Below are 24,096 nucleotides of genomic sequence, written 5' to 3'. Positions count from 1 at the left end.
TCTGCCTTCTAGAAAGGAAGACTCTCGGCCATGTGCAGTTCGGCTCACAGGGGCTGCGTGCAGCACCAGCTAGGCTGCTGTGCCAGGGAAAGCGGGTCTGGGACGAGGGGACAGGGGCCGGGGGCCAGGGAAGGAGTGCGGCTGGGGCTGGGTGGGGGAGGAGAGTTGGGCTGCTTCCTGTGGTGCCCCTGTGCTGGGTCCTGGGGACCTTCAGCTTTAGGGCCCAGACCCATGTTGGAGATGCCGCCTCTGCATGAGCTGGCCTCAAGGCAGCCCTCAGGCCCCCTGGGTATAGTCTGTATTGAGACCCACAGGCAGGCTTCTGGCCCCAGCACCTCCACCTCCTGGAGGCCACGGGTCTCAAGCTGCTAGCTTCTGCTTTTAAATTTTTTTTATTTTAAAGATTTTATTTATTTTCCTTATTTAAAAGGCAGACAGACAAATTGCAATAAATCTGCTGATTTACTCCCAAATGCCCACAACAGCCGTGGCTGGGCCGAGGTGGTTGAGACCAGGAGCCAGGAACTCCAAGTGGCTCTCCCACGTGGGTGGCAGGGACCCAAGCACCTGAGCTATCACTGCTGCCTCCCAGGGTGCACATTAGCAGGGAGCTGGCACAGGGAACAGAGCTGCGCCTCGAACCCAGGCCCTCTGGTACGGGAGGCAGGTGTCACAAGCTGTGGCTTAGCCTCTGCACCAAACGCCCGCCCCTGGCTTCACCTTTCAGCAATGTTGAAGGGGGCGGGCAAAGGATCTGGGCCCCCCTGGCATTCAAGACTCTCGTCCCACCAGCCCCCTTTTCTGGGTAGAAACCTCCACACCCCCAACCCCTCAGGCTTCACTGGCACACGCGTTGCTGGTGTCAGCCTCCGGGGTTTGTGCACGGTGCCTTCCACCAGGAGTGGCTTCCTGCCCTCTGCCTGGCTCAGAAGTGTCCCTGGCTCCTCCTTTACAAGCTCCTGCAGCCTGGGCATCACCTGCCCTCGCCGCCACCTGGCCCTTGTCTGGATGCCCCAGGGCAGGGCCCGGCTCCACACTGGTGTCCCCCTTCTCTCTGCTGAGCTCTTACCGGGCCTCTGACACCTGGCACAGGTGCACTCCCCCATTCCCTGCCCCAGCAAGGTCTTTCCTGATGCCCTGGACGAGGCCGGGGGCATCCTGTGGGCGTCTGCCATCGGGCGTCTGTCTGCACAGCCCTGGCATCACTGTGTTAGGGTCTGTGCCTTCAGCAGTGCAGAGCCCGTGTGGGACAGGGCTGGGACTGGTTCTTCCAGGACCCTGGAACCAAGCCAGACCCGAGCACAAGCTGTCAGTTGGGTTTTGCTGAATGGATGGAGAGCATATATTCACCCCTCCAAACCTGGCTCGCATGCGCTTTCCAGAAGCTCCCCTTTCACCGTGCACCGGTGCCCCGGGGGCCTGTAGCACAGGCCTGGTCACAGGACTGGCCTCACCACAGTTTCACAGTTCTCCAGCTCTCTGTGGCTGCTCCGAGCTTCTCGGGGGCCAGGCCCAGGCCCAGACCAAGCCCTGTCCGCCTCCAGGGAAAAGCTTCAATAAATACTTGCTGGTACGATCTGGGGCCTGTGAGGGACCCTCCTCCGTGCCCAGCTGGGCTGAGCTCTAACTCTCAGCAGGCTTTGGCTTGCTGGGGCTCCTGGCACCCTAGCCACAGCACCACACAGGACGGGTGCCCAGGCCCCCAGTGTCCCGTCCTAGTGGACTCCACGGCCCTGCCTCTGCCACTTGGCCCTGAGTTTCAGGAGTAGCTCCTGTGGCCGCCGGCGGAACTTCTTCTGGGTGAAGTAGAAGAGGATGGGGTCCAGCACGCTGTTGGCGCTGGCGAAGGGGCGCGTGCCCTTGTAGGCGGCAGCAAAGGCCTCCAGCACCGGGCACGGCACACCCGGCACAGAGCGCACTGCCAGGTAGGCTGTCTTGGTGATGTGGAAAGGCAGGAAGCTGATGGCAAAGGCAGCCGCCACCACCACGGCCATGCGGGCCGCCTTGTCACGCCGCTCCTGGGCCACGGGCCCTGCTGGGCCGTCCTGGCGGCACAGGCGCTGGGCCAGGCGACAGTAGCAGGCCAGCAGGGCGGCAAAGGGCAGCAGGAAGCCAATGACCGTGAGGGCCATGCCGTAGGGCAGGTAGTGGGCGGCCAGGGCGGGTGGACTCAGGTCGTAGCAGACGGTGCGGTTCCGCTGGATGCCTGTGGCGGCGAAGATGGCGGTGGGCAGGCACTGGGCTGTCACAGCCAGCCAGATGGCGCCACACACCAGCCAGGCGGCCCGCCGGCCCCCACGCTTGTGCCAGGGGGCCAGCGGGTGGCAGATGCCCAGGTAACGCTGGAAGCTGATGCAGGTGAGGAAGAGGATGCTGCCGTGCAGGTTGGCGTAGAAGAGGAAGCGCACGAGGCGGCAGGCGAGGTCGCCGAAGGGCCAGTGGTCCCCGCGGGCGTAGTTGTAGATCAGCAGGGGCAGAGAGCAGGCGTACAGCAGGTCGGCCAGGGCCAGATTGAGGGTGTACACGGCGGTGCGGGTCAGCGCCCGGCGGGACGCGCAGAGCTGGGCGATGACGCAGGCGTTCAGCGGCAGGCCGGCCGCCAGCACCATCGAGTACACCGGTGGCAGCAGCAGGCGCTTGAAGTCCTCGCGGTAGACACAGGTGGTGGGCGGTGAGCCCAGGACCTGCACGGTGCCGTTGTCCCCCGCCATGGCTGCCTGCCTGGGCATCTACATCTGCAGAAGCGGAGCCAGCAGGAGACGTCCATTAGTGATGCAGCCCCTGACTGCCCTGCCCAGGGGGCACCGCCCTCACTCAGGGCTGTGACCATCCCATCGGAACGAGGGAGGCACCAGCTCTGTCGTCTCCTATGCTCACCACCCCAGGAAGCTGCACAGAGCCCCTGCCCCAAGGAGACTTGGAATTTAACAAAGCTCAAGCTTGGGGGACATCCAGTTCATTTTCTTTCTGTCGTATTCCTTTTCATTCAGTCTTCCATATAAACTTCTATGCATCCTTCAAAACCCTGGCCTGATGTCTCCTCCACTGGGAGGCTGATGGACTTGGGTTTGAGCCCCAGCTCGGCTACTTCCTAGCAGTGTGGCCTGCTCTCTCTGAGTCAGCGTCCTCATATGAGAAAGGGAGAGATGATGTGCTACCTCCCAGGGAAGCCACGTGGTGTCTGGTGAGGCAGGGCTTCCCCGGGGCTCCGGGGGGGGGGGAGGGGGCTGTGGCCATGGTAGCTCTGCCTGTCCCTCAGCACTAGGAACCTCCGGGGAGAGAGAGGCCAGGGCTGGGGTCCCACAGTGTCTCAGAGGGGCCGCGGGCAGAGGGCCCTGGTAATGCGGGTGACCTACATGGGAGGTCCACACACCGTGCACTCTCTGAGGATGGGGTCCAACTCTTCCACCTTCCCAGGCCACGGTCCTTCTTTTGGCTGCAGTCTTGTCATCTGTAAAACAGGCAGGGGTGGGGCTGGCACTGTGGTGTGGCTGGTTAAAGCTGTGGCCTGTGGCACGGCATCCCACATGGGTGCTGGTTCGAGTCCCGGCTGCTCCACTTCCAAATCAGCTCCCTTCTAATGCATTTGGGAAAGCAGTGGAAGATTGGCCTAAGTGCTTGGGCACCTGAACCCACATGGGAGACCTAGAAGCTCCTGACTCCTGGCTTTGGATTGGCACAGCACTGGTTGTTGGGGCCATTTGGGGAGTGAACTAGCAGATTGAAGACCTTTCTCTCACTCTGCAACTCTGCCTCTCAAATAAATAAATATAAACCCAGGCAGCAGAGGAGACTCAGGGGTTCCCACAGGCCTCTTCTCACCTGGCTTGGGGTTGTAGACCTGAGTCTAGCAGAATCATTGACACCACAGCGCCCCCTGGTGCCCCAAGAGAAAACAGCTTCTCTGAAGGCAAAAAGGTAAGGGCCCAGGGACCAGTTCCCAGAGCTAGAAATATAGACCCGGCGTGGGAAGGGGTGGGGCGGGACCAGGGATCTTACTCAGGGAATTAGAAATAGAGCCAGCAGGGGAACCCAGCTGCCTGCTTGGGAGGAGGCAGCTGCTGGAGGCTACCGGCCAAGTTTCAGAGTGAGGCAGGCCTGGGTTCGAGTGCTGCCTTTCCCACTTCCAACAACCCAGGCCATGTCACTTGCCTTTTCTGGGCTGTACAATGTGACATGGATAGATGTCATGCCATTCCATACTACAGTTTGCCTCTCCTCCCATCCCTTCAGGCTGGGTTTGGCAGGAGCCAGCAACAGGGGGTTGGAGGTTCCCTGATGGGGCCGGTCTGACTCCTGGGTGCTGGCCTCTAAACTGCCGTTTCCACGACACAAATCCCAGAGACCTGGAAGGCAAAGTCTTTGGGATGGTGAATCTAATTTTCCCCTCTCCCCCATTTTACAGATGAGAAAAACAGGCCCAGAAAATATATGGAGCCTTACGAATGCAAAGTATGGTAAATGCAGTATATATGAGCTAAGTGGCTGTGTGCCTCAGTTTCCCCATGTGTATAATAGGATCATATAGTACCTGTCACAAGGTTGTTGTTGCAAGGAGCAGTGCCTGGCATGAGGCCATGTGCTAGCTGTTTCTCATATAAATAGACCTGCTCAATAGGGTAATAGGATTTTAGAAATTTTATTAGTACAAAACAGGTTTCTCTCAACTGAAAATTTTATTTTGATTGTATCGCAATTCTGCGCAAAGTTATGTCTGGATGACCTCCTCTGCACCCCACATCCCATATTCTTGGTAGGGCCTCAGCCCATGAACTAGGAGCGCAGGGTACCCAGCTCAGGCCAGGAAGAAGCATGGCAGCCCCCACAGCACAGAAGCCAAGATCAGTATGGGCAAGCGAACTTGGGGCCGGCGCTGTGGCGTAGCAGGTAAAGCCACCACCTGCAGTGCTGGCATCCCATATGGGCATCAGTTGAAGTCCACTTCCAATCCAGCTCTCTGCTATGGCCTGGGAAAGCAGCAGAAGACGGCCCAAATGCTTGGGCCCCTGCATCTGCGTGGGAGAACCAGAAGAAGTGCCTGGCTCCTGGCTCCTGGGTTCAGATCAGCACAGCTCCGGCCATAGCAGCCAACTGGGGAGTGAACCAGCAGATGGAAGACCTCTCTCTCTCTCTCTCTCTCTCTCTCTCTCTGCCTCTCCTTCTTGCTCTGTGTAACTCTGATTTTCAAATAAAACAATCTTTTTTTAAAAAAGAACTTCACTCATTCATCTCATCACTCACTGTTGCAGGCGTTCCCTTGTTCATGCATTTAGCATTCACCCTCTTGTTTTCACGTGCCAGCGCTCACTGCCTGCCAGTGGATAAGACGCCGCTGGAGACGCCCACATCCTACATTGAACACCTAGATTCAAGTCCAGACACTTCTCCCATCCCAACTTCCTGCTAATGCACCCCTTGGGAGGCAGCAAGTGATGGCTCAAGTACTTGGGCCCCTGACACCCACATGGGAGACCCAGGTTGAGTTCCAGGCTCCCGACTTTGGCCTGGCCCAGTCCTGGATGTTGTGGGCAATTGGAGAGTGAACCAGGGGATGGAAGATAGCGCTCTCTCTGTGTCTTTCTGCTTTTCAAAGAAATAAATCTTTAAAAATCTGCTCGAGAGCATAGCAGTCTACGGATGTAGATACATAGATATAGCCAGTGTGGTAGTCTGAGGGGGGAGACACATGTGAGCCACAGGGTGGCAGGGACTTTTCAGAGAACAATGCAGGATGCAGTGGCTCCGGGGTGGGGTGGGGCGGCTTCCCTGGGGGCGGAGGTCTGTAAGGACACTCCAGGTGGGGAGGGGGTGGGCTGGGCTGGGCGGAAGGTTATAGTGGGGAGGAGAAAGTGGGTAGGGGGTCTGTGTCTCTAGACCTCCCTTTGGGGGCCCTGTGGCCCCGAGACAGCCTCTGCCTCAGGTGCTGGGATGCCAGCTGCTCTCTGTCCTGCTGACTGCTGGTGCGGCCGGTCCCTGTAGCCCCCCTCCTCCCTATTGCTGCAGGAAGGGGTCCAGGGAGCCGTGTTGCCCTCTGGACACACTTGGGGGGCAGTCACCACACTCCCTACTACTCTGCCTCCCCAGGGCGCAGAAGGGCTGAGCTAGTCTCTGTGTTCGTGTAGGGTGCTGGCCCTGGAGGAGGGCTCACATGGCCCCAGACTCCGAGCAGCAGCAGACATGGCTGTCACGTCCGTTACCTGTTCTCAGGCCTGAGTCCTGCGCCAGCTTGGACCCCAGCCTCCTCCTGGACTGCAGCTGCCCTGGCCGCCCGGCGGGGTGCTGTGTAACAGGCTGCTCGGACGTAGGCATCCCTGCATCCTCTGTCGCCCAGGCAGAGCCCAAGGTCCCTTCCTGACGTTGCAGGACAGGGCTGTCCCAGGTCCATTTGTCCCACTGTTGCCACGCCACAGAGACAGCCATGCAGCCAGGGCGGCCGAGAGCCCGGCTCCCGTGCCAGGCCCCTACCCCTCACTGTTCCCTAAATGTGCATCGGGCCCCATCTTGCTCTCTGTTCCCCCAACTAGGCTGGGCCCCCTCCTCTGGGCCCCCCAACCCCTTGGCATCCCTGAATCCAGCCCACCCCGCTCCCTCAGCCCACGCGCCCACGCTGACACTCACACGCAGCCACGTCTCACATGTGCTCCGGCGAAGGGATGCAGACCTGTGGCTCTCACCCTCAGCCTGGCTGTGCAGGCCAGCTCCGACAGGCGCTGGCTTCCTCTGTTTCCTGGCAGGGCCCTCAATGACTGAAATAGCCCCCGCTTTCCCGGAACCTGCCCCAGCACGGCGGGGAGGGCGGTGGGGGTCAGAGCCATGGACCCAGCAGCTCTTTCTCCTCAGCCCTCCCTGTCTTCTCATCTGTCAAATGGGCAGGTGTTTGATTAAAGACTTCTTGTCCCCACCTCAGCTGTAACAGCCAGGCAGTCTCCCTCCCACCCTCCGTGAGTGGCTGCCATGTCCCTCTCCCCTCCCTCCACGCGCTGGCCACTCAGTGCCCGCTCACGCAGCCCCCTCCCCTGCCCTCCTCAGTATGCTCCCCCTGCTCCACAAGCACCTGTTGAGTTCCCCCTGTGTGACATCAGCTCCTGCCTCGCCCCCACAGTGCCCCTTCCACACAGCAGGCTGGGGGCCCATGAGTGACAGGGGTGGGCAGTGGGGATACAGTGAAGTCCCTGAGAGCTCACTGGGGTGGGATCCTGAGTGCCCCCCAGCCTTGCCACCATGGCCAGGCCTCCAGAGCAGGAGAGGCGGCTCCCCGCTCTCCCAGGGAGGCCAGCTCGAGGGTGGAGGCTGGCAATCAAGGAGGGCGACCTGGGGGAGGTGGGCTTTGCTGCAGCGGGTCAGGGTGGTGCAGGGGAAGCACACGGCCCTGGGAGACTGAGGCCTGGGCTCCTGGGCTACTCGGGACAAGCTCCTCTCCTCTCTGAGCCTCCCCAGCAAACATGTCACCCGGAACACCAGCGAGTTGAGAGATGGGACTGGCACACAGGAGCAAGAACTCTTTTACCCTGTGAGGAGCCCCAGAGTGTCAGAGCCGAGGTGCCCATCCCGGCACCCATCTCCTTCCAAACCCATTTTATAGGCAAGGGGATTGAGGAAGCAAGCAGGAGCCACAACTTTGGACCAAACGGAGAAAACTCAGGTTGGGGCTGCCTGATAAACACTTGATCAGTTATGCACGCATTGAGCACCTACTGTTTATTCAGGTCTGTGCTGGGAAGTCACTTGTGCCAGCTGGGAGCACAGACCTCCTGGTCTGAATTAGCCCTGTGCTGGGGCCCAGGAGGGCAAGGTGGCCTGGCCTTCAGCAGCCAGCCCTTCTCTGGGTCCTCAAAATGACCTCCCACGGCCACTTCTGCCAGGGAGGGTCACCGTCCTTACCAGGAATGGGAGCAGCTTCGAGGGCTTCCTGGGGGTGGACATGCATCTCAGTCCCAGCCACCTGCAGAGGTGTCTTCCTGCTCTGAGGGCCTGTGGCCATGAGATGGCGCCCATGCACAGCCCAGGACAGCCAGCCTGAGCAGGCAGACAGCGTGGTTGGGGCAAGGGACAGGGCCCCCCCTGCTGAGGCCAGCACAGGCAACCTTGGGACCAGGTCCCCAGCCCCTATTCCCCCTGACCCACCCCTCTCAGGTGAGCTCAGACCCTTGTCTCAGACCCTCACCCTGCTCAGTGTGGCTCACAGGAGTGGCAGGGACATTGACCAGGAAGACATGGCCAGTGCTGAGCCCAAAGCCCCGGGGTGTTGCCCTGGTACCGCACATCCACTGCCCATCTCTATGGCAGGTGCACCAGGCGCAAAACCACGGATGGCCCCCACCCCGCAGCAAGGACAATCTGCCAGTTTTTTCTTTTCAGTTAGGGCGACAGCTCAGGGTCAGCTCCTTAGCAGAAGCAGCTCAGCCTAGAAGAAGGGGCTAACGAGAGCTGCAGCTGCAGGGGTTGAATAGCTCCTCTGGTCTCGGGATGACCTTCAGATGACCTTCAGCCTCCCCTCCCCCCAGCAGCCTTCTCAGGCGGAGTGGTGAGGGGAGCTGGAAGGCTGAGTCACCACCTACAGCCTGCAGAGGCAGGAACCAGCCCAGACCTGGCTGGGGGTGGCCAGAGGCTTCCCAAACTTAGCCAGCCTGCCTGCTGGGAAACACGGCCCCGGGGACCCCCCTGGCTGTGTCCCTGGCACAACGGGGTCAAGGCCTGGCTTCCTTCTCCTGGGGAGTCAGACAGGCTGGGAGCCGCTGGCACCTTGCTGTGTGACCCGAGCCCAGGAAGCAGGGCCCCGTACTGCCTTACAGGGCCATCCTGGCCTCTGTGCTGCGGTCACCCAGTGGCCCAGCCCTGGGCAGTGTCCCTGGTGCCTGTGCCTGTCACCCAGAGGACCGTGGGCAGGGACAGCGCTCGCGTGCCTGGAGAGGACTTCTGGTCCCACAGAGGAGGGCAGGGACCGGATTTATCTTTCCTACTTCCCCTTCTTGCCTGCTGCTCAGCCAGAATGAAAGCTGGGCCCCAAGTCGTCATTTTGAGAGAAAGGAAGGGGAAGGGGTTGTCTGGGGGAATTGGGGGTTGAAGTTCCTTCCTTTGGTTCTTGTCCAGCCTCTCCGGGTTGAGAGGGAACTGGCATCTCCCGAGTCTCCCTGCCACTCACCCCGCCCCCACTGCTGGCGCACACGCGCAGCCTCCCGACTGTGCCTGTGCACAAGGGTTTTGGGGCATGGAGAGGAGCCCAACCTTCTGCAAAGTGCTTTCCTTGTCATGATCATTGTCGTCGCTTTGTAGAGGAGGAAATGTCAGCAGGAGGATCTCTGGAGAAAGCGACTGAAGGGTGTCGGGGGCCACAGCAGTCCTGGCGGGCAAAAGAGCCCCTGGAGGAAGGCCCCTGGAGCCCCACTTTCCAAATGTTCATGCCCTGGGTGTGCAGTGCCTCCCACCCAATGCTCTGGGAGACTCCCAGGGCGCCCCTGGAGCTAGTGTGAGAGGCTCGTGTGCCTTGCTTGGACCCCCAAGCTGTCCCACTTGCTTGTCCCCTGTGGAGGAGGCTACTTGGATGGCCCTTTAAGAAGGAACCTCTGGGGTGGATACTTGGCACCCTCTTCCCACATAAGCAGAGTGCCTGGTTCAAGTCCCAGCTACTCCACTTCCAATCCAGCTTCTTACCAATGTGCTTGGGAAAGCGGCAGTAGATATCTCAAGCTTGGGTTCCTGCCACCCATGTGGGGAACCCAGATGGGATCTCGGGCTCCTGGCTTTAGGTTGGCCTAAACCTGGCTGGTAGGGCCACTTGAGGAGTGAATCAGCAGATGGAGGATCTCTCTCTCTCCCTCCCTCCCTCCCTGACACTCTGCCTTTCAAATAAATAAAAATAAATTAAAAAAAAAAGAATTAAAAAAATTGAGAGGGGGGACCCTGTGTAGCTACAGTTCTAGGTAGCACCGTCAGGATCTGCCATCCTCACGGATAACCCGGGCAGCTCTGAGTTATCTATGGGTGCTCATTGGTCTGCTCCTCTGTGGCTTCTGCTCTCCCAGTTCCTGCCCTCTCTCAGAATGACAGCAACACTCGCTGATGGTCCCCTCGGGGATCACCTGCTTCCTTGTCTGAGGTCTTCAAGACCCAGGACCTGGGCCTGCCAATCAGAGAAGAGGCCCGGTTCAGGGGTGGGTGGGTCATCTTCCCTGGCTGCCTCGGAGTGGGTTCTGTGGCTTTTGCTGGAACATTAGAAAGAAGGAGACAGGTTTTCCACTGCGTTTGCAAAGCTGGTAGGAAGCGAGGCAGGAGTGGCTAGAGCCAGGCAGGGTCCCAGCACGGGTGGGACTGCCAGGGTTGAGATAGGAACACACAGGTTCCTGAGAAACCCGTCGAGCGCCTGGCCCCAGCCGTGCCTGGAGCTTCACCTTCTGCTGGGCTTTCCTGGTGGTGTGAGCTGGTCAAGGCCCTTTTGCCTCAGTCTGTAGGACACAGGCTTCTGTCTCTGGGAACCCGGGGCCCAGCCTATGAACCTGCACCCTATGCCTCCCACTCCTGCGTCCATCACAGGCTGCTGGGTCAAGCCTCAGACCCCCGAGGGCAGCCAGAGAGGCCCCCCGTTCATTGCCAGTGAGGTTTCCAGAACAATCTCTGTGTCACCTCAGTAGCTCCTGGAGAGGAGGCAGGAAAGCTGGGTCCGAGCCCCAGGGTCATTGCTCATTTGCCGTATGACCTGAGAGGGCCCTTCACCCCCTGAGCCCCCTGTGCCTGGGCTGTTTCCCTGCTGCTGCAGGTGCAAGGCATGGAGCTTTTGCTGCTCTTGCTGCATTCCTGTGTGGCGGGTCCCACCACTCCCATCGTCAGGTGAGGAACCGGGCTCAGAGACGGCTGATGACGCCCACGGCCACCGCGGGGCAGTGCTGCCACGGGAGGGGGATGCAGATCTGAGCACCAACGGCTGGACCCAGGGAGAGGGGATGCTTCCTCGTGGGCCGCAGGGAACAGCAAACCCACCGCGAGACCTGGTCTCTCGGTAATAGATGGCTTGGGGCGGGGCAGAGAAGACCAGCCCGAGGGTCGAGGGTCGAGGGTCAGGGCAGCCAGACTTCCTCCTGTCTCTAACTGTTGGGAACCAGGGAGGAGCTCTGCTTTGCCTTAGAGACCTGCATGTACCCCCAGCTTGGCTGAGTGAATCCAGTGTATAAAGAGGAGCCACAGGCCTCTGCCCTTGGTGTTGCCTGGCTCAATACAAACTTCTAAAAATCTTTGTCTTGAGTGACCACAAAGATGGGCTGGGGAATGGAGGTGCCAGCCGCAGCGGCAATGCCTCAGGGAGCTCAGGGAGCACAGATCACGGCACGACCAGGGCGTCTGGTGCCAGTTATGATCCTGTCCTTCTCACAGACAGGCGCTGAGGCCCAATGGCAGGCAGCACTGCTATCCAAGTGTCAGGTTGAGTGTGGAGAGAGCTGCACGGATCCCCACTTCCCATGGAAGAGCTCGGCTCCCACCATCCCTAGCATCTTCCAGGGCTTGAGTCTCCCGGCAGAGACAAGACCTCCTCCTGGACCCCAGAGCCCAGGTGACAGAGAAGCCTTAAGATCATCTCACCCAGGGCTGCTGCCCTCTCCTGCTTGCATACTTCCCACGACAGAGGGCTCACTCCCCTCGCAGGCAGCTACAATCCACTTTTTTTTTTTTTTTGCCAGGCAGAGTGAGACAGAGAGAGACAGAGAGAGAGTTATAGACAGTGAGAGAGAGACAGAGAGAAAGGTCTTCCTTCTGTTAGTTCACTCCCCTAATGGCCGCTACGGCCGGCGCTATGCCAATCCGAAGCCAGGAGTCGGGTACTTCCTCTCGGTCTCCCATGCGGGTCCAGGGACCCAAGCACTTGGGCCATCCTCCACTGCACTCCCGGGTCACAGCAGAGAGCTGGACTGGAAGAGGAGCAACCGGGACTAGAACCCGGGGTGCTGGCACCGCAGGTGGAGGATTAGCCAAGCGAGCCACAGCGCCAGCCTCTACAATCCACTTTCAGAAAGCTTCGTCACACCAGGCCACGAGCTCTGCCCCAGACTGCTGCTTCCTCCACCAGCCCGGCCTGCCCCACCCAGGATGCCCTACAGAGACTGTCCCAAGACCCATAACCTTGGTCTGCATTCCCACCAGGCATACACCTTGCTCATGTCCAGGCCCAGGGCAACCCAGCGCTGGAGCCCATCAGCCAGGCATGAGGCCAGGGGACCATGACTCTTTCTGAGCCTGGACACCAGACCCTTCACTGCCACTTCCTCCTGTCTGATGCCCTGCCAGGGCCTGGGATCTCCGAGAGACAGAAACTCAGGTCCCCGGAAGCCCAGTAGCTGGGGTCTTCTTGTACCCTGAACTGCCCTCCACCCCACTCCACATCCTCACCCCCAGAGTCAGCCATGTGGGACTGGGCCCTATCTAGGGCCAATGCAGTGGGAGAGGAACAGGACTTTGTGGGTGCCTGGGGGCAGCCTGGGAGGAGATCAGAGCCCGGGCAACTCCTGGCTCAGAAGTGCAGAGGGAGAGGTGGCCATGCCAGGTGGCTGTGCCTGTGCCCTTGTGTGTGTCCCTCTGCGGTGGTGACACAAATGACACCTTCTCCACCAGGCTTTCCCACCTTCTAGCAAAAGTCGTAGTGGCCCTGTGTACACACATGAAACCTACTCCCCTCCTGTGCACACACATGATGCCTACTCCCAACAGCTCCACCTCCGATCCAGTTCCTTGCTAATGGCCTGGGAAAAGCAACGGAGGATGGCCCAAGTACCCCTGCAACCCACATAGGAGACCTGGAAGGAGCTCCTGGCTCCTGGCTTTGGCCTGGCCCAGCCCTGGCCATTGCAGCCATCTCGGGGAGTGAACCAGCAGATGGAAACACTCTCTCTCTCTCTCTCTCTCTCTTTCTTTCTCCCTCCCTCCCTCCCTCCTCCCCTCTCTCTCTCTCTCTGTAGTCCTTTCAAATACATACATAAATTTTTAAAAAAATAAAAATTCGAACCACAAGGAGTGACAGCAGGGACTCCAGGTGTTTATATACCCAAGTTCTTAGTAGCACTACTCACACCAAAAGGTAGAAACAACCGAAGTGTCCAGTGACGGGTGACTTATGATAAACAACATGTGGGCTATGCCCATGATAATATGATTGATTATTCTTAAAAGATTTATATACTGTTTATTAGAAAAGTAGAATAATGGAGAAAAAAAGGAGAGAGGGGGAAGATCTGTCTGCTGGGTGGCTCCATTCAAATGGGAGATCTTGCATTTGCCAAATGGTAACTGCACGCGCAGTGGGTTGCCCCACGGGGAAGGAACCTGGGACGGAGGGCACCTGACTGTTTTATAGCAGGCAGTGAGCCTGCCTGCCCTTTGCCACAGAGGAAGACTGTGCCTCGGTCATACCAGACGCAGTCAACTGTTCTGCTCTGTGCCCCGGAGGGACGCACTGTTGTTACACTATGGTTACACCTTGGAGACACAGTCTGGAACAGGGGCAGTCTGTGCTGCTCACAAGACATGCAGAGACCCAAGGCCCATGGAGAGCTGTTCCCCAGGACACAGGTGTGCTGGGCCACACTGGTATCTGTTTGTTGTTTATCGTGGCGAAACACAGCAAAATGTATCCCTTTAACCCTTTTTCAGGAGTGCAAGTCAGGGTATTAAGCACACACACGTTGTTGTTAGATGTCACCACCCTCTGTTTCTATAACTTTCATCATCCTTCAAAACTCTGCACCCATCAAATCATGACCACCCACGCCCCTCCTCCCAGCCTCTGGTACCCACCACACTGCCTCCTCCCCCATGAGTTACCAGTGCACTCTTACAGTATTGGTCCTTTTGCATCTCCGTATTTCACTTGGCATAGTGTTCTCTTTATTTTTTAAAAAGATTTATTTATTTATTTGAAAGAGTTTCAGAGAGGCAGAGAGAGAAAGGTCTTCCAAGGACATGGGCCATCTTCTGCTTTCCCAGGCCATAGCAGAGAGCTGGATTGGAAGTGGAGCAGCCAGGACTCAAACCAGCATCCATATGGGATGCCGGCACTGCAGCTGGCAGCTTAACCCAGTGTGCCACAGCATCACCCCCCATTTTTTTTTATTAAAGACTTATTTACATGAAAGGCAGAACAGGGTGGGGGGAGAGGTAGAGAGAAGGAGAGAAATCAACTATCAGCTGGCTCATTTTCCAAATGGTCACAACACCAGATCTGGGCTGGGGTGATGCTAAGAGCCAGGAACTCTACCCAGGTCTCCCACGTGGGTGGCAGGGGACTACACACTTCAACTGTCATCTGTTGCCCTCCCAGGCACAACAGCAGGGAACTGGATCATAAGCAGAGGAGCCGGGACTCCAAACAGCACTCCGACATCAGATGCTGGCATCACAAGTAGCAGAACCTGCTGCATCACAACACCAGCCCCTTGCATGGTGTTTTCAAGACTCATTTATGTTGTTGCATGTAGCCGAAGTTCTTTCCTTTCCAAAGCTGGATAATTATTGTACTGGGGCCCACAGTGTGGCACAGCAAGTTAAGCCACTCTTTGCAATACCAGCATGCCGTTTCAGAGCAATGGTTCAAGTCTTGGCTGCTTTGCTTCTGACCCAGCTCTCTGCTAATGCATTTGGGAAAGCAGCAGCAGATGGCCCAAGTGCTTGTGCCCCTGTCACCCACCTGGGAGACACGGACGGAGTTCTGGCTCCTGGCTCCACCTGGCCTTTGCAGCCACTTGGGGAGTGAACCAGCAGGTGAAAGATATTCTCTCTCTCTCTCTCCCACTCTGCCTTTCAAATAAATAAGTAAATCTTTAAAAAAGTTCAACATTTCAAAGTGTACAATCAGTAGTATTTAGCAGTTATGAGATTGTGCAGCCATCATTACTGTCTAATTTCAGAACTTTGTAAAACCACAAGAAGAAACCCTGTGCCCATTCAGTTACTCCTCATTCCTCTCCCCATGTCCCTGAAAATGATTATCTCCTTTTTGTATTAAAGCATCTGCCAATTCTGGGTATTTCATGTAAATGGGACCATGTAATACTGCATTTACCTTTTTGTGTCTGGCTTACTTCACTCAGCATAGCATCTTTAAGATTTACCTGTGTTGGGGCTGGCGCAGTGGCATAGAGGGTTAAAGCCCCAGCCTACAGCACCGACATCCCGTATGGGCAAGGGTTTGTGTCTCAGCTGCTCATCTTCCCATCCAGCTCTCTGCTATGGCCTGGGAAAGCAGTGGAAGATGACCCAACTCCTCGGGCCCCTGCACCTGCATGGGATACCCGGAAGAAGCTCCTGGCTTCTGGCTTTGGATCAGCTCAGCTCTGGCTGTTGCAGTCATTTGGGGAGTGAACCAGCGGAATGGAAGACCTCTCTCTCTGGCTCGACCTCTCTCTGTAACTCTGTCTTTCAAATAAATAAAATAATTTGTAAAAAAAAAAAATTTACCTGTGTTGTAACACTATCACTGTATTAGCTTTTCCTCACTGTAATATAGAAATACCTAAGACAGGCTCCTTTGAGGGAAGGAGGCTTAACTCAGCTTAAGGTTTTGCAAGTTCACAGTTCAAGATCAAACAGCCCCTTTGCTTCAGCATCTGGTGACGTCATTCTTGGTGGCAGAGTGCCAAGATACACAGAGTGTGTCTCTCCTGATGAAGCCACCAGGATGCCATGATGGGGCTCCACCACACCCACCTAAGCCAATCTGATCACCTCATGGAGGCCCCAGCTGCCAACACAAGGCTTGGGTTAAGTTTCTGCTCTCAGTACCACCAACATAAGCCTTTGAGATCAAACCTCTAACACATGGGCCTCTGGGAGACACTCAAGCTGATAACCAAACCCCATCAAGTGGGGTCAGAATTTCATTTCATGTTTGAAGATTTACTTATTTGAAAGGCAGAGTGATACAGAGAGAAAGAGACAGAGAGATCTTCCATCTGCTGATTCACTCCCCAAATGCCTGTAACAACTGGGTCAGGCCAAAAATCAGGATCCCAGGAAGCCACACAGATCTGACCCATGGGGTACAGGAACCCGAGGACTTGAGCCATTTTTCCTGCCTCCAGAGGCATTAGCAGGGAGCTGGATCGGAAGCAAAGGTGGAACTTGGTGCCAGGCATTCTGATATGGGTGCAGGCCTCGCAAGCAGCAGCTTCACTGGCTGTGCCACAATGCCTGCCCCGGAACTTCGTTTCCATCATTCAATAACGCTCCACTGTATGGACGTTCCAATTTTGTTTGTCCACTTATCAATGGGCAAGCACTGGACTGTTTCTCCTTTGGGGCTATTATGAACAACAGTGCTGGGAACATTTGCATACACCTTCTTGGTGAGTGCGTGATTAGTTTCTTGGGCAAATACCCGGGAGTGGAACCACCAGGGCCTCGCTCAGACTCTGTTTCAGGGTTTGGGGCGCAGCCGGCTGTGCCTCAGGAGGACTGCCATTCTACATGAGAGCTCCAGCTTCTCCACAGCCAGCACTTACTGCGTCTTTTTGGTGGGAAGTGGTGCCGGATCCTGGTTTTCACTTGCACTTCCCTAACTGTCCCTTTTTACTGTTTTCCATATTTCTGCTCTGTGGCCCGCCCTCTTTTGCAGAGTAAGCACCCGACCCCATACAGCGGGAGAGTGGTGGGTTTTGGGGACAGAAATCCTGTGTTTGGATCTTCCCTCTGCTCTGTTACCCGGTTGGTGGGGAGCACGCTCTCCAACACTGTTTCCCCATTTACAAAGCATGAGGTAGGGTAGTAGCAGCCTTTCTGGTTGTTGCCCTTACCGGATAATAAACCTGTTCTGAAGGCCCAGTGTGGGCCTGGCAGTGGAGCCGAGGGTCAGCGGGGGGGGGGCTCCCGTCCACTCGGGAGCCCGAGCAGGGAGACTGTCATTTCAGTCTCTTGTCTGCGGCTTTTCACAGAGTGCATGTTTCTCCTCCACGACTTGGAGGTGTGCGTCCTTAGGACCTCGGGGGGGACACGTGAGGGCGCAAGAAGTGAGTCATAGTACCAAGCCCCAGCGACCCTGAAGGACAGGAGTCAGTACCTCAACCACCAGACTAGCAGCTCCCAAGGAGTCTCCTCCCTCCCATGAAGGGTTCTCAGGGCTGGGAGGGAGGTGAACTAAGGCGCCCTAGGACTTCAAGGGCGACGTTATGTGCTCCATCTTAGCTTATACATCCCAAGAGCCAGCCCCGAGCTTCTACTCTCCCGCTCTACAGTTGGGGGAGCAGAGGTTCCAAGAGGTTGAACAGCTTGTCTGAGATCACACAGCCAGCAATCGTGGGAGCCTGGATCCAAACCCAGCTCTGACTTCCTGCCCCTGTGCAATCTGCCCTGGCCACAGGCTCGCCCCCCAAGAGAAGGCACAGGTGCTGGGAACCGCGGGCTGAACTGAATGGCTGGTTCTCAGCCCTCACTTTGAGCTCAGATTTGCTCCCTGGGGCCCCAAAACAGCCCCACCCCAGCCCAGACCAGGAAAACATCACCACACCAGGATTCAGGCTGAGTCAGAATGTTAGCTCTGGCTTAGCTACTGCAGGCCCACTCCCCCGGCTCCGCAGGACCCAGCCTGTGACTCCCGGAGGGTGGGGTGGGACCTGCTAGTCCCTGGAGCCCTGCTGCCCAGCACAGGGCCAGGCACAGAGGCCACTGACCCAGCCTCAGCCACCTCCGCAGACCCACAGCTGCATCTCGCATGGGCTCTGCCCGAGGGGGAAGAGCCGGGCCTGAGTTGCCAGGGCCTCACCCCAGGCTGAAATAGAAACCCCCTTCAGAGACAAATGGGGAAATGGCCCCGGGGCAGGACGGGGAGGGAAGGGACACACAGCAGGCCCCGGGGACCCAGCTTCCCCAGGGTTGTGACTGGGCCCTGGTCCTCTGCTGGTTCGTGCGCCACCAACTCGCCCCTCCTCTAGGGAAGCAGGAAGGTGCAGGCTCAGAGTGCTGGGCCTGCAGCCTGCAGATTACAATCCCGGCTGCTACCCTGCTGGGATGCTTCCACTCTGGGAGCTGACAGCTTTCACCTTCCCGTGAAGCACTCGGCAGGCCCTAGGGGCTCAGTCAGCCACAGTCAACCACAGGCGTTACCCGCCTTGCCTTCCACTTTCAGCTCAGCTGATTTATTCATTCTTGCACGTGCTCAGCAGGCAGGCCACAACAGTCAAGGGTGGTTTAGAGAGGCCAGTGCTGCGGTACAGAGTTAAATCACCACCTGCAGTGCCGGCATCCCATGTGGGTGCTGGTTCGAGTTTCAGATCCTCCACTTCTGATCCAGCTCCTTGTTAATATCCTGGGAAAGCAGTAGAAGGTGGCCAAGTGCTTGGGCCCCTGCACCCACGTGGGAGACCAGGAAGAAGCTCCTGGCTCTTGGCTTCGGATCAGCCCAACCCTGGTCATTGTGGCCATGTGGGGAGTGAACCAGCAGACAGAAGATCTCTCTTCTCTCTCTCTGTCTCCCCCTCTATCACTCTAACTCTGACTTTCAAATAAATAACTAAATCTTAAAAAAAAAATGTGGGTTTGGAGTTACTATAAAATGAAACTGATTCAAAGAGCCAGGGGCACTCTGACGTCTTACATGATATGAAAGTAACCAGAGTCTGGCTATGGAGGGAGAGAGGATGGGTGAGTGGGTGGGCTGCCCGGTAGAGCCGGGTAAGCTTCTGGCTCTGCAGCCTGGGCCATGCTGGGACTCCAGGGACAGGCACAGGATGAGGCAAGGGGCAGGCACAGAGATAAGTGCTAAGTTTCCGGACATATGGCCCCCTCCCTTTCTGGGAAACTAACAGAAAGTGAGGAAATGGAAAAAAAAAAAAGAAAAAGATTGCCAAGAATTTTCAAGGTGAGGAGCCCCAGACCAACAGGGACTCCTGGATGGTGTGGAGTTGCCCCCACCCAGCAGGCCTGAAATGTGCACAGGCACACATACCACAGACACACACACACACACTTACACACATACCCAGGGGTTTGTACACACTCACACACACACACCCAGGGGCTTGCACACACAGGCACATGCACCTTGCACCCTCACACACAGGCACACACACACTCACATTCATAATCACACATCCCAGGGTTTGCACACACAGGCACATGCTCCACACACACACAGGGCGTGCACACACACACTCACACTCATACCCAGGGCTTGTACACACAGGCACCATCTGAGGCACAGCCCTTTGTGGTTGGCAAAGTGCCTTCTCATTTGATCCCGAAGCCTAGAGGGACTGTCCCTGGAACAGCATAGAGCTGGCAGGAGATGTGAGTCCCAAAGATCTTCCAGAGCTCAGGATGAGCACATGGCTGAGTGCCTGTTTGCCCCACGGCGTGGAGTTGAATGGCAATGGACACTCCGGAAGGGGTTAGCCTAGCTCTGCTGCACACACAACTGCCCCGGCTTTTTCTCCCCTTAACAAGCCCCATGTGCACCCAGGGACTCAATTGCCCCACGGACCACAAGGGCATCTGTCTAGCAGTTCAGCTGGGAGGGCAGCAGGAGGCGCCCCTAGGTGTCCTCTATGGCCTCCCATATGGTCATGGAATACTTCCTGCCAGTGCCTCCCCCGAGAGCCCAGGGTGTTCTGAGGGCAGGGTCCAGCCTCCTCTCTGAGGGTCCTCCCCAGCAGGCTTCACTCTACAGTTTCAAATCCTCCATGGGGTGGGGGGAGGGCCTATACATTGGAGCCCCAGCTGCTCCACTTCCGAGCCAGCTCCCTGCTAATGTGCCTGGAAAAGCAGTGAAAAATGCCCCAAGTACTTGGGCCCCTGTACCCACTTGGGAGACCTGGATGAAGCTCCTGGCTCCTGGCTTCAGCCTGGCCCAGCCCTGGCCTTTGTGGCCATTTGGGGAGTGAACCAGTAGATGGAAGAGCTCTCTCTGTCTATGCCTCTGCTTCTCCTTCTCTGTAACTCTGAGGTTCAAATAAATAAATAAATCTTTAAAAAAAAAAAAAAAACTCAGGGGGAGATCATTGCTACTCCCATTTTACAGAAAAAGAAACTGAGACCCAGAGAGGTAAACTGTCCTGTGCCATTCAGGACTCAAACCCTGCCTCCACCCTTCCACCCTCCCACATCTTCTCCTGCTGGCCTGCAGGCATAACCATGTAAGGGGAGCAAAGAGGACCCAGCACTGGGTCCGCACGCCTGCAAGGAGTTCCTGGAGGAGCCAGCTACACCCAAGGCCTTGACCCGGAAAACTCACCGGGGAGTCAGCGAGCTGTCCGCCTGCTGGTCCCCGAAGACAGGAGCCAGGTCCCCTGCTCGGGTGGCCCTGCTGCGAGTCAGCGTCTGTCACAGCAGAAGTCCAGGGAGGCAGCTGATGAGGAAACCAAGACAGAGAGGAAGGGAAGTAACAGTGAGGCGTGGAGCTGGCACATGGCACAGCTGCGGCCCAATCCGGAGCCTTCCGGCTGCAGCCCCTGACCCCGGGGCTGGCTCAACACTGCCCAGCTGGAGCCAGCAGCCTGGTGCCCCGGGGAATGGGCCTCACTGGCGGCAGGGGCGGGGTGGAGTGGGACAACGTGGGGGGACAGGGCTCAGCACAGGAGGGACGGAGCCCAGGGCTGCTCCTGCCCTCCTCCCTCCCCTACCCAGCCACTGCTAAGCCCTGCTCCTGCTCAGGGCTGCCGCCAGGAACAATGAGGCTGGTGTTCTCAGCAGTGCCTGGAGGGGCCATGCCGAGAGGCTGGGACCCCAGATCAACAGCTCTGTGGTCTGTGGCTCCAATGCCAAGGGGCCAGACCCCTCACCCCTGGACTGCAGAGGGCTCCTCAGACTGAGGATGCGCTGGGGAGAGGCTGAGTCCCAGGCACCACCCCCCTTCCCAGCTCCAATCCACCTTTGAGCTTGGGCTTGAGGAGAAAAGGGAATCAGGGTGGCGCAGCCCCTCTCCCTCTATCTGAGGGTTCATCCCCCTCTCTTCCTCCTGCTCCTCCTCCTCCTCCTCTTTACAGGTACTTTTGGTGCACCTGCTTAGCTGAGATAACACTGGAAGCACTTGGGGTCTCACAACAAAGGCTGGCCCTTCAGGCGCCTTTCTCGCAAGGCCACGGGGTTTACTCAGTGAGGAATGAATGCTGGCATCTGGGAGTGATCAGGAGGGTAAGGGACGGCAGCTGCCCGGCTGCCACTGCGCTCGCGTTTCCTGGGCGGGCGCCCACTCAGTCTGCAACCTCTCCTTTTCTCAACACCACCTCCCTCCTCTCTGGAGGAGACCCTGCTCCGGCTCTGCGCCCCTACCCTGTGCCAGACCCAGCCTTGGCTGGATCTCAGCAGTGGGCCAGGGCTCCTTGGGCACTGCCTGGGCTCTGGCTGGCCTCCAGAGCCTGCCTCTCCTCTGCAGGCTGGGGGCAGGAGCACATCCCCCAGCCCACCCACTCCAGGACCCCACAGAGGAGAGGAGGGCACTGGGCCCAGAGAGGCACAGGAGCTGGCCTGGGCCACACAGCAAGGCAGGGCTGTCCTTGCCCCGGCCTCTGCCCCTCCTCCAGCACACGCACAAAGGGAGGTTCGGGGCTGAGCTTCCTCACAGAGCGCCGGCCTGTGAGGGGTGCCCGTGCCTGTGAGGGGTGCCCGTGCCTGTGACGGGTGCCCGTGCCTGTGAGGGGTGGGCTTGTGTGGGTCCCGCCGGCAGTCCCAGCCTGCCCGATCCCGCAGCTCTGACGCCGAGAGCTTTCCTACCTGAAGTCCCAGGAGGCTGAAAGTGGTTTTGCCATAGCCCCGACTCGGCCTCAGCTTCCCGTGAGTCCTCTCTGGACCTCAGCCCTCTGCTCTGGCACCCGGGGGGAAGCGAAGGCACCTGCATCCCTGCGCTGTCACGAGGAATGGCAAGATGCTGGCAGGAGGCTGTGTGCTCCTCGGGCGTCCCGGAACGCGCTGCTCTCCACGCATCTGAGAAGCCCCCCAGGGCAGGCCCTTGACCCTGGTGGGAAATAACTGGAAATTCCACAGAGCCCGTCCTCAGAAGAGGCAGCCCCCTCCTCTGTTCTTGTGGGGAGCGGCCAGGAGGGAGGGACTGCAAGGAGAAGGAACCGCTGGTTCACTCCCCACATGGCCACCAGGCTGGGCCAGGCTGAAGCCAGGATCCAGGAGCTCCATCTGTGTCTCCCACATGGGTGCAGGGGCCCAAGCACTTGGGCCCTCCTCTGCTGCTTTCCCAGGCCATCAGCAGGGAGCTGGACTGGAAGCAGAGCAGCCAGGACTTAACCTGCTCTCTGATAGGGGATGCTGGCGTCACAGGCAGCGGCTTGACCCCCTGTGCAACAACAGCAACCCCACCTTTAATTACATTTGCCCAAAAACGGAAGTCCCCACGTATGGACGCACACACATATGCCTGGGTGAGCGGCCCCAGAGTGCGTGTTTGTCCTCTCGTGCATCTGCCCGTGCTGCATATATGCCACCCCAGGGGAGCCCTGCGGACCCCCAGGCTGCGATTCTCACCTCAATCCCCAGCTGGCCCAGGTGCCCTGGGAGATTTGTAGGGTTCCTGGGTGCTGCGCGCTCTTGATTTTCCCCTGGAACAAAAGCAGTTATGTAAGAGGAGAAGGAGGAGGAAGGCTTAGAGGATTAACTTCAGCTCCCAGCTCAGCCCTGGGTGTGGTTCCTGGGGACAGGGGTGGCGTGGTCAAGCCCCACTTCCGGGGCCCCTCAAGGTCACCCTCCTGCCTCAGTCACCAGCAGGATCCCCCCTCCACGCTTTACAGGTTATACCCCGTGTGTCCTTGTGGGACGATGCTCAGCACAAAGGGGCCAGGCTGACCTCAGAGCCCGCCTCCCGAGGCCCCGCCTGGCAACCACGGCTGGCTCAGTCTCAGGCTCCCCTGCAGCCCTCCTGGGCTGGCCTCGCAGCTCAGCGCTGGCCGCTCCTTTGGGTGTCCCACTCTTTCCTGAGGAAGACAGACCTTGGTGTTCCAGCTATGGAATAGAGCCATGCCTGGGGCACCGGTTCGAGTCCTGGCTGCTCCACTTCCGATCCAGCTCTCTGCTATGGCCTGCGAAAGCAGTAGAAGATGGCCCAAGTCCTTGGGCCCCTGCACCCATGTGGGAGTCCCAGAAGAAGCTCCTGGCGGCTGGCGCCACGGCTCACTAGGCTAATCCTCCGCCTAGCGGCGCCGGCACACTGGGTTCTAGTCCCGGTTGGGGCGCAGGATTCTGTCCTGGTTGCCCCTCTTCCAGGCCAGCTCTCTGCTGTGGCCAGGGAGTGCAGTGGAGGATGGCCCAGGTGCTTGGGCCCTGCACCCCATGGGAGACCAGGAAAAGCACCTGGCTCCTGGCTCCTGCCATCGGATCAGCGCGGTGTGCCGGCCGCAGCGCGCCGGCCGCGGCGGCTCCTGGCTCCGGGTTGGCCCAGCTCCGGTAGTTGCAGTCATTTGGGCAGTGAACCAGCAGATGGAGGACCTCTCTGTCTCTCCCTCTTGCTGTGTAACTCAGAGCCCTGAGATGAGCCTCTGGCAGGCAGAATGGATGGGAGAACATCACGGACACCCAAGGCCACTGCCCACTGAAGCCTGGCTACCCTCAGCTCTGTCTGCAGCGGGAGCTGCCTGGCCCCACTCTGTGAGATGACACTTACTGTGCATGGTTCTGATCCCACCCTGAAGGGAACCCCCATGGGCTCCGAGGAGTTCCGTGGTCTCAGGGCAGGCTGGGCCTTTTGCTGAGCCTCAGCTTTCCTTCTCTGCAACCCAAGCCCCTCATGCTGACCAGAGTCTGGGGTCTCCTGTTGTGCAGGGGAAGGCACACATGTGCATGGTACAAGCCAGCATGGCTGTGTGCCAGCTCACCCAGACCCATGCAGCTCCCTGGCACGCACACAGGCCCTCACACGTGCATGTCCACGTGTACCGAGCCCACAGCATGCACGCACGCAGCCACATGTGCATGCACGCATGTGTGGCCCAGTGCCTGCAAGGCCCTCACTTAGCTCAGCAGCTAAGGACACACAAGGAACTTTCAGGAGCAGGGAGGAGATGGAAGGGGCAGAGCCGAGTCCTCGGAAGCCCAGGGCATCCTCTGCTCCCTCCCAGAGACTAAGGAGTCTTCCCATGGACGCAGATGGTTTGTCCGGCTTACTCCCTGCACCCAGCCCATGCCAGC

General features: G+C 58.2%; 1 protein-coding gene across 10 annotated transcripts in view; it reads right to left on the bottom strand.

Moving 5' to 3' along the window:
• Window positions 1-379: 379 nt before the first annotated feature.
• P2RY6 (pyrimidinergic receptor P2Y6) overlaps window positions 380-24,096 on the bottom strand; it is a 28,176-nt gene continuing 4,459 nt past the window's right edge. Inside the window, exons 2-7 of one of the 10 annotated variants that reach the window (XM_070075061.1) lie at window positions 22,441-22,514; window positions 21,679-21,919; window positions 20,201-20,314; window positions 6,619-6,858; window positions 3,374-3,451; window positions 380-2,735 (exon numbers count right to left, since the gene is read on the bottom strand). In XM_070075061.1, the coding sequence (XP_069931162.1) occupies window positions 1,716-2,729 (1,014 nt within the window). In that variant the 5' untranslated portion in view covers window positions 2,730-2,735; window positions 3,374-3,451; window positions 6,619-6,858; ... (1 more) ...; window positions 21,679-21,919; window positions 22,441-22,514 and the 3' untranslated portion in view covers window positions 380-1,715. Of the gene's footprint in view, window positions 2,747-3,356; window positions 3,578-6,618; window positions 6,859-20,200; window positions 20,315-21,678; window positions 21,934-22,440; window positions 22,515-24,096 lie in introns of all 10 variants that reach the window. The other 9 variants (XM_070075080.1, XM_070075087.1, XM_070075068.1 and 6 more) reach the window with 9 other exon arrangements.

The sequence above is a fragment of the Oryctolagus cuniculus genome, chromosome 1, assembly GCF_964237555.1.
Source record: "Oryctolagus cuniculus chromosome 1, mOryCun1.1, whole genome shotgun sequence".
In the NCBI taxonomy this organism is placed as follows: Eukaryota; Metazoa; Chordata; class Mammalia; order Lagomorpha; family Leporidae; genus Oryctolagus; species Oryctolagus cuniculus.
Note: the sequence above shows the minus strand (reverse complement) of the source record. Positions and strands in the feature narration are given on the sequence as shown.